General features: G+C 32.7%; 1 protein-coding gene across 1 annotated transcript; it reads right to left on the bottom strand.

Annotated features, from left to right (window-relative positions):
* Nucleotides 1-1,555: 1,555 nt before the first annotated feature.
* LOC114712126 (LOB domain-containing protein 4-like) lies at nt 1,556-4,650 on the bottom strand. The gene is made up of 2 exons (XM_028896598.1): nt 4,377-4,650; nt 1,556-2,219 (listed from the first exon to the last, which is right to left on the bottom strand). Exons 1-2 carry the CDS (start codon nt 4,551-4,553, stop codon nt 1,932-1,934), a joined length of 465 nt encoding a protein of 154 aa, XP_028752431.1. The 5' UTR covers nt 4,554-4,650; the 3' UTR covers nt 1,556-1,931.
* Nucleotides 4,651-10,280: the final 5,630 nt, after the last annotated feature.

Raw genomic sequence — 10,280 nt, 5'->3', positions numbered from 1 at the left:
TAAACATATGAAATAGATCTTACATATAGGACCAGCATTAACTTCTTAATTAGATCTTATATTAAAGACTGGAGGAGTATATATTAACACACAAAATGACTCACTCAACGACTGTATGGGTTAATTAATAAGGAAGTGAAATTTATTAAAAAGCTCAATATTTTATTCTCGGCGAAATAGGAAAATAATTAATAGCATGCTTGTTTACACCATATAGAGTTGGATTCAAAAGAACTAATTAATAGCATGCTTGTTTATATAACAATAATTTAAGGCTTGGAGGGCTCATCATTTAGTTTCCTATACATAGTGTGTGTTAAATTAAAAGCTTCGAGTCATCTGATGAATGTTGTTAATGATAAGTCATAATTAAGATGCGCCCAAGGCTTAGTAATTAGGGAGAGCCTTAATCATGTTCATTATTATATTGGTAGTGGTAGCTTATTAATTAATCTCATTGGGGTATACTATAATTATGGTTTTGATGCTGGTATTACTTGCTTTGACGGCCGATGATGATGAAATGTTTTTCACCATTCCGTACAATAGCTGTAAAACTTTTCAATATTATTATGGCGGACAACAGCATGCTTCGGTAAAAGTAGGTGATTGATTATTGTTATTATTGTTACTTGTTGTTATTGTTGTTATTACGATGATGATGTGATTATATTATGTGTTCCCAAGCACACCTAATTAATCAGTTTTTTTTTTTTTTTACGCTGAAAAGAAATTCTTAAACTGGGAAACCAGCAGGCCGAAGAACTGTCACCTTGTCACCCAAAAGGAACTCAAAACAGTATGATGGACCCAACAGAACAGAAGAAGAAAACAGCATCATAATATAAATCTCACGCCGATCATAACTTTTGAAAGCATAAGCATATCAATTATTAATTTGTTTAGAAATTATTAGTAGGTGTATATATATGTTGGTTAGACCCTAAAATAATGTAAATTTATTGTAGCTTAATTGACTTTGTCGACTGAATGTTATTATTTGAAACATTAGCTTAATTAATTATGTATATATTTGGGAATTTAAAAAATTCAAATATATAAAAAAGGCCTAACATTTAATGGACAAAGTATTGGCTATTGTTTTACTACCCTTGATCCTTAATAAGAGCTAATTAACTAATTTACATTGATTAAAAAAATTTGTTCAGTTAGCTATTTGTAATAAATATGTGTTATCTTTTTTAGAATAGTCTTGCTTATCATGTGTATAAGCTAAAATTATAATTTGATAAAACCTATAACTACTACAAGGATTACTTTAAAAAAATAAATAAATATAAGAGATAAAATACATTGGAGTTATATACTTAGAATCAAATCAAAATGAATGTTAAATTAATTCTTATATTAAAAACTCGAAGTAGTAATTAAAATTTTCTTTCCATGTGGCTTCTTTCTCATTCTTTTGACTCTTTGTGTATATATAAAAGTTTTGATTTCCAAAAATCGTATAATAACAATTTAAAACAAGACGTGCGAGGGTCAAATTAATTGATACACAGATGACACACGACAAACATATGATTACTAATAATTACAAGTTTGATAATTTACATTGAGGTTAATAATTAATCACGATCATCCAGGGTTATGCAAATAGATCAGTCAGCGGAATAAAAGAGAGGGATGCAAATACAGAGTAAAGCAGAAGGTGTAGAAATAACTACAAGGAGGCAAACAGTTGAAAGCAAAGGCGTGATAGTAATAATTACAATAATAATGAAACAAAGCATGCCCCATATACATCTAATTCTCCTTATTGCTGCTTAACTAATCTAGCTATAGTAATCAGCCAAATAATCGCTCAATCTAGCTAGCCACCGCATGCATGGTCCAGTGATATGAGAGAGAGAGAGAGATAAAGAGAATGGTGAAACATCACTTAATTCCATCTCTGTTTGTGTCTTTCATTAGCAAGACCACAAGGACTCGGTGACATTGTCGACGGCAAAAAGAGAGGACTTGGCGTCATGGGAAGAAGACTGGGGTTGGGTTGAGGAGGAAGAAGAAGGTTGGTTGTGATTTCTGATGTGAACAAGCTCAGCCTGAGCAAGAGCAAGTTGTGTTTGAAGCACATCGACCTGTTGCTGAAGACACGATATGGCCCCCACACATCCATACACTGGGTCCCTCATCCTCGCATTTGCTTCATATACCATTGAACTCACCGCGTCGCTCCTTTGCTCCTCTGGCAGTTCCTGCATGCATCATTTTCAATACACTTATGCTACAATATAATCACTCACAATTACATACTTGGGGAAAAAAATAATAGACATGATCACATTTGGCTATGAACATCCATGTGAAGCACATATGTAGCTTGTGCCATAAGGGGAAGCTAGCTAGCTAGCTAGAGGCTGCATGCTTGGTTTGATTGGAAACAAATCCTTAGCTTAGTCAAAAAGCAGTTCCATATCTGTCTCGGAGATGATAAAGTTGTGTGCTTGCTAATTTTGGACCGAAAGAAGATATAGTAGATAAGTGGCTGGCTAGCTACAAGATTATTTATGTTGTCTTGACTTTAGCTTTTCTTTGAACGGTTCAATGGACTGGAACGTGAAGCCGTGTTGAAATTTGGATTGTTTCGTGAACCAAAAGTTAACCCCGCAATTATTTTCTCGGTCGCATGCTGGAATTCAGAGTTATGATGGGCAACGCTATACATTGATTTGACCTTAATATTTACAAATCAATTGATTCTACCATTATTTGTTTTAATATTTACAAATCAATTGATTCTACCATTATTTGTTGTTTTTTAGAAGAAGTAACGTTTTCTAATATCTGTTATCATATAAAATATGTATCTATCCGTTTGTGATTAAAATCAGCTAGAGCTTAGTCTGTCAACATGCATCTTAGCCTACTAAAATAAACAAAAGATGGGTAGGAAAGGGAGATGATATATAAGATGTCATCAAGATGTCACGCTTACAAAATAAATACTTCTATATATTTCATATATTACAAAGATTTTGCAAAAAAAAATAAATATGTGCGAGTGTTTTATTGAAAATCAACGTCTCTTTTGGGCGTGTGCTCTATAAAGAGTCCCTATCAATGCAACCCATGGTTTTGAAGACAAAAAAGAAAAGATGAGCATGTCAATAATTTAATTTCTTTCTACGACAACATTGAACAACAAGGCAGCTAGCAGTCTTGACTAAAAAGCTACGAGGTGGTCATGAAGGTAGGTATTTAACAAAGTTGGAATATATTTAACTCTATAATTAACCTACAGTATAATTGATCCCCCCACCTCCCTCCCTTACACATCCACACAAAGAATCTCTTGCCATTTGAGAATATCTCTTCAAGACGCAGCAAAGCTCATTTACAATACTCGATCCTTTGTTATCTTTCTTTAGTCTTTATATATGTGTGCTGACGAATCAGTTGGTGTAATGTTAGCAGCTTACTTTAATAAAGAAGAATGATAATTATAGTTAATTAAGGGTGGGGCCTTCAACCGTAATTAACCACTATAACAGAACCAGACGCTAGGAGCAGAAACCAAAAAGAAAGATTCCCCCCCCCCTTTTACTTTGCTCTTTTTGGGTGCATAACTACTGTCTTCTCCGAAAGGAATAAGAGCTCACTAAAGTAAGTTTGCTGCTTAAGAAAGAAATTAATAAACCAAGAGCCAAACAAATTGAAATCCGCAGTTAGCTCTACAATTTAAGGAGATCGAGAAACAAATTAGTAGAGCCCGTAGAATCTGACAAACTAAAGCATTGTACAACAATAATATATGCATCCTTGGTAGGTTCCTTAGGTGAGCAAAACAAAAGATTATACACAGCAGGATATATAATATTATATATGTATAAATCAAGGAATGATGATCAAGAGAGAAGAGCTAGAAAACACAGCATAAATATGCCTAATTAATGATCTAATGTCAGCCACACACTGAAATATCCTTCCAATTAAGCCATAATTTTTGAAGTTGCTATCAGTGAATGAAGAAAAAGTCCAGTTTTGGGTTACGTTTGAATAAATAACCGTTGTAGTAGGACCCCACACATGCATATACACACACACACTCTCCCCCCCTTCTCTCACACACACAATACAGATTTTTTTTCCTGCTGGTGTAGTTCTGGAAAAACCTATAACTATATACTGGCAGTTGAAAACTTTCTCCTTCCCCTTTTTACCATAACCGAAGTGTAAAGGTCATATTTTAAGGAGTAAGTCGTAAATAGTTTTTCATAAACAGTGAATTCCTTTTCTTAATTACCTAACAAGAGCTGAAAAAGACTTGAATTAACATAAAACAGCGCCACTCTGCATATGATTTTTGAATGAAAATGATAACATTATATGTAGTATGAAGTAGAGAATTGAACCTGTAACATTTTATTGACATTGCTGGCACCAAAAACCTTGTGAACGCTTGCAAATTTGTGGGGTTCATCCGCAGGAAAGTAAGGAGCAAAGAGGCAGTCCTGAGCACATCTCCTCCGGAGAAGCTTGCACGCGGCACATGGCGACATTGCGCCATGTTTTCTACCACCTTCCTTCATGAATATTCTTCCAATGAGTTGATTGATGTAATTTTATTAAGCTGCAGGGAGGTTTAAAGAAAAGAGAAACTAAGGGAAATCTTAGGGGAAGGGAAGAAGCTAGGGGGATTGAGGAGGAAGAGTAGGTGATATTATATAAGAAAAGAGAAGTATGTGACAGAGCAAATCTTAAAGGGTCCCACCAAAGAAGAAGCCCTAGATTTTGTTGGGAAGAAAAACGTATTTGATGAGAGCTTTTGCCCCCACATTCATATTATGTGTGTCGCATCAGTTTCTTCATTCTTTTACAGCACACACATGGAAGTTTTTTTTTCCCTTTTGTCAACATATAAGTACTTAAGTTAACAAAGGATCAAAAAGTAAATTGTGGACTTTTGATGGATGGAGTTTTAAATGAATGACACGGTTCATTTCCTATGAATATTGCAGCTTCCTGTAGAATTTATATTGATCATATCAGTTCATATGAGAGTTTGTTTTTAAATAATTATTGAAATGATAAGTGAATTCAGAAAATTGTTACAACTGGATATTAAGTTCTTCCAGAGGAATTCTGAATTTCATAAATATTTAAACTTCCTGTTGCCCAAAAAACATAAGTTGTGAGACTTAATTCACATGGTTTATAATGTTCTCATTCTTTTTAGTCAGTGATGTTGTACTTTAAATTGGAAATGACAGCACCAAGCAGAAGCAGTGAAGAGCTGGAAGAGAGGTTAGGGAAGGAAAAAAAGAAAATGAATATGAAAAAAAAAGTGAAGATGCGTGCATCGAATCAAGACACATATGGCACACGCACTACATATTAAGTGGTTGACAAGTAGGGTACTGATAATACGTAATTACTCACTTGACAAAGACAGATTAAAGTGTTAGCTGATTCATTAAATTTTGATGACCCATCTAATGGTCTCTCAGCCGTATGAATGTTGAAGGTGAGATCGTAAAGGTGTCGCTTTTTAATACTAACTTCCATCTTTAATATAAGAATTAGTTGTTTAATTTGAATGGATTAAGAAAATGAGTTAAATTAGTTATTTGTGATAAATAGGTATTACTTTTCTTAAATATTCTTGTTAATTAATCAACTATATTAGCTACAACTACTATTACTACCAGGACTATATTGGGAAAAAATAAATAAATATGATAAACAAAATATATTAAAATCTTGTATTTATGATCAAAATAAAGGTCAAACTAGCTTTTATATTAAGCATTGAAGATAGTAATATATATTTACTGTAATTATATATATTGGCGAAGGCAATATCTTATAATGTCTTACTGGGAAGAAATCTTATATAATATTGTATCTTCTATCTCTTCAATTAAGGGATTAAGATGGGTTAATATTGTCTGGATACTATTTTAAATATATATATATATTTGCTTTCCGTTTATGTTGCTTAACTTGATATTGAAGCTAAATTATTGGGTCAAATTATAGAAACCTATGTCATTATTTTAGGTTTTCTGATTTAATTTGTAGTGATTTCTTGAGAGATCCTACACTGAAAATTCAGATGCAGAGATCGAGGCGGAGATTTTAAGTCAGAATGTTCAAAAAATTGTGAATATTTTTCCAATCTGATAAAATAAAATAAAAATATAACCAACTTCCTTTTTTTTTTAGCAAGTCATATTATGTTCTGTAAATTTAAAAATTTCATCTATACAAATGCATCAATTTAATTATATTTCTCATCTTATTTTAATATATATTTTCCACTTCAGCCAGTCCGCCGTAGTTTCCTATTCAAAGCCAATGATTTTATGGGGCATCTGGATTGTGCCAAGCCGCCCCGTGGGAGGTATTGAACAAATAATGAAAAGGTATTTTGATTAGGAGATTAGTTAAGTGCAAATTAAATTATTCAAGGTCACATGACATTAATTAATCTCAATTATCAGGGGTTCAGTACTGCTACCACTCGTTTTTTATCTTCTCTGATGGATCAAATAGTATGAGATGGATTTGATATTTGGATGTGCTTACCTTTGTCCTATCTAGCTCTCTCTCACCCTAATTATTGGAACGAACCTTTTTATTATTCAATTAATACTCTTATTCAATTACCATTAATAGCTTCGACATATACCCAGCCAAGCCTAGCTAGGAAAAGAACGGCTATGGGCAGTTTATGTTATTCTTGATTATATTCATGTTTAATTTTTTGTTGTAACTAGGTACTAAACAATAGGTTATAAATATCATCTGCATGTTGTTGGTAAGTTATGTACTCCTCCGGTCCTTAATATAAGACCTAATTTTTGAGTTGATTTTGATCCTAAATATAAAACCTATTTCTTATATTTATCAATTTTTTCTAAATTATCCTTATAAATACTCCGTCAACCATAATCAAATAGAAGAAGGAGAGCATATATTAAGAAAGATGATTATGTTGTTTTAGGAAAAATTTGTTATTTTTCTTATAATTAACTAACTTACCTAACTTCTTCAATCTAGTTAAATTAGTTAAATGAGTCTTATATTAAGGACCGGAGGAGTATCATCTTTTTGTCCAAATCATGCATAGAGTAGATGTGAAAATAGTAACTTTAATTGTTGTGTGCTTACCTCTTATTTAAGTGGCAAGTTGGAAAACATTCATAATAATTAATTTGTGAATTTCGTACTTCGATGCGCTTTTAAGGTGAATTTCTAGTATAGGCTGTGTTAATTGTGAGTTTGTTGAAGATTTTTCTGTCATTTTTTCCAAGAAGAAGGCGGCAGTAATTAATACTCCCTCCGTTCCTTATTATAAGAGACATTTGATGCTTATGGCATGTTCCTATATATAAGAGACACTTAAAAGTTGTCTCTACTTTTTTGTGTTGATTTCTTATTTTACCCATATTTATTGTCTTCAACTCACACACTCTCTCCCTCTCACTTCTCTTTCTTTCAATAATTTAATTATTCTCTTTCATGCTCTCTCTCCTTATTCATGAGGGCATTTTTGGAAAGAATTATATTGATTGTTCTTAACTAATTTTAACTGCATTTTTATCAACGTAATTCGATTATTCGTCTCTTATAATAAGGAACGGAAGGAGTAGTTTTCGTTGAGAAAGCCTCTATGATGATTGGCTTCTCTTTTAAACTTTAGACACAAATAAACACACACACACACATATTTAAGACAGTTTCTTAATCTTTATGCTGTAATCAAATCAACTTAGTTAGGCAGACCTTGGTTCTCAAGTTTGCTGCTAACATTTGTCCAATTCTCGCCGTCACAAACTGTGTTTCTCAACTGTTTTAATTTCCTGCAACATATAGCACAGCGCAGAAGTTGTTTACCAAACAACCTAATCAATTGTCAGAAATTCTACGACGGAAAGAAACTTTCTCAGAAATCTGAAAACAAATTAAACTTGAACATCCAAGGTTCCTATTCCCCTCACCTCAAGCATTAACCCACCGTTTTTTTTTTTTCGTTTTTTTGGGAGAGGTTGAGCCCTGGAGACGCTTCTGACTCAAATCTTGGGGAGGCAGTGCCCCTCATATAGCCTTTTATTGTGGCCCCTCTCTATATGTCTTGCCACAAGCTTAAAAAGCATGTGCAATTCTAGAGAGGGGAAGCTTCCTATGAGGGCCATTATTAACTTTGTAATTAATGGTATTTCGAATCAGCACATATGGCTCATAAAGTCATAATTCATTAAAATTGGATGCCGTTTTGTTCCCCAGCCTGGAATGGTATTTCAATTTTTTTTTTTTTTAAATTTATAACTTCGGAGAAAGATTTTTTTTTTTTAAGTGGATAACCATATCCAAGTACTGGGATTCAAGGTTGCTAATAAACCGGGCTAAACGTTTGAGACTACTCGTGCGGCCCAAGATTGAATATGGATCGAATAACAATCGCTGGTCAGAGTAAAAGGGACAGGCCCAAGATGGAAAAGCCCAATTTATTAATTCCTGAATTCATTCCCAACTTAGTTGCAATCCTCACTCAGATCATGTTTCCGCCTTTGGATGGGGTTTAAGAGTTACTTTCCCTTTTCTTTTTTTTTTTTTTCTCCTTCAAAAATACACTTACTAATTAATGTTCATACATGTTACCTTTAATCCTTAATATAAGACCTTATTTGAATTTTATTTTATTTCTAAATATAAGACTTTAATTTACTTTGTCTTTTATATTTATGCTTTTGTTTTTTCTGAAATAGTCATTTTAATAATTATAGTTCTAATCAATACATTTGATTAACAGGAATATTTTAAAAAAGACAACATCTATTTATTACAAATAACTAACTAAACTTATTTTCTTAATCTCCTCAAATTAGTTAACTAACTTTTATATTTAGGACCTAAGGTAGTATATAAGATGTCTTATAAGGGGAAAATGCTGAAGAATTGGGAGGCTTATTTGCCCTACTAATCCTCACGTTTTTCGGGGCAAAAGTAAAACTCAAGATCATTTATTCATAATGAAATGGTATATAAACTCAACAATAGATCTCAATCACTCGAAAAAGAAAAGATTTTCTTGTTAGTTTTCTCCCCTTTCTGCTTAAGTTGGGTGACTGAATTTGCAAGCATTATAATACCAAACAGAGTACAAAATTCATATGGAAAAGGCTGAATCACTTAAATGTGTAGCAGAAACAGCAACATAACAAATAAGATACTAAAATTAATATTTCAGCTACCCATGGTTGGACAATTCATGTGCGTATTTTGAACCCTAGCCTTTACACACACCATGGGGTTAAATCTTAATTTGGTCCGTCTCATTTTCAATCACGCCAACATAAAATAATAGTACATATAGATGTTTATATAAGTTGAAGGTTCAAATCTCACAAATGGAAGCAACTTGCACAAGTCAAGTCTCCAAATTGGCATACTTGTCTGATCTGTCGTCTCTCCACAAGTAAATGTGTGTGTAACCGGAAAAGCAGCCCAGCCGCCGGGGGCCCGGGGCCTAAGAATATACTACAACCGAATAATCCAATTAATTAATTATTATTAATATATAAATTGTGAAGAAGAAGAAGGTTCTATTCCAGTAGGAGACTGAGGACTTGACTTGTTCTTGTTCTTTGTGGCGATTTTTTGCGTGGGAGAGAACTTGAAGTCAGTTGTTTGACCAACCATCCTTTCATTGCTATTAATACATTTTGATTTTGACCAACCATCTTGATTTCTTCTCCTCTCTTAAATTTTATTACACTCTTATTCTTATTATGAGTCACCTAAACTCATTCTTACACGTTTAAAAATACATTAAAGTGATAAAATTTTCTAAATTTATTCTTATTAAATTTTTTTTCTCCCTCATTCATAAATTATCATAACTTTTTTTTCTTCCTCTTTGATGAAAACTAAATATAAGTAAAAGTGAAAAATGATCATTAAATAGTAAATACCCTATAAATGACTTATATTTAGGATCAAAACTTTTTTCTACATATAACTTATAACACAGTGCATGTAACTTTATCATAAAATAAGAAAGATGTATAATTATTGATATGTATGATTAACCGCCGGGCACATGGTTATGGCCAAAAAAAAAAAAAAAAAGACCTACTAACCACATGCTCTTGTAGTAGGGATTGACGATCATTCATTGACTCCGACTAGTTTAAAATTATCTACTGCTGTCTCCGGCTTACATGAAAATGAGGGAAATTAATGTATTAAAATTACCTTCTATTTTTTTATTTTTTTTCCTTTGAACCAAAAGTTTTCCCATATATTTTATA

Source organism: Neltuma alba, unplaced genomic scaffold (genome assembly GCF_004799145.2).
Source record: "Neltuma alba isolate B1F8T4 unplaced genomic scaffold, ASM479914v2 tig00011337_pilon, whole genome shotgun sequence".
Classification (NCBI taxonomy): Eukaryota; Viridiplantae; Streptophyta; class Magnoliopsida; order Fabales; family Fabaceae; genus Neltuma; species Neltuma alba.
The sequence above is the reverse complement of the archived record's forward strand: the minus strand, read 5'-3'. Positions and strand labels throughout refer to the sequence as shown.

Bases quoted from the DNA above. Each gene is read 5' to 3' on its own strand.
- LOC114712126 (XM_028896598.1), bottom strand. From the start codon at position 4,553: ATGAAGGAAGGTGGTAGAAAACATGGCGCAATGTCGCCATGTGCCGCG. The intron at 2,220-4,376 runs GTTCAATTCTCT...TGATGCATGCAG, and splicing joins ATGTCAATAAAATGTTACAG to GAACTGCCAGAGGAGCAAAG.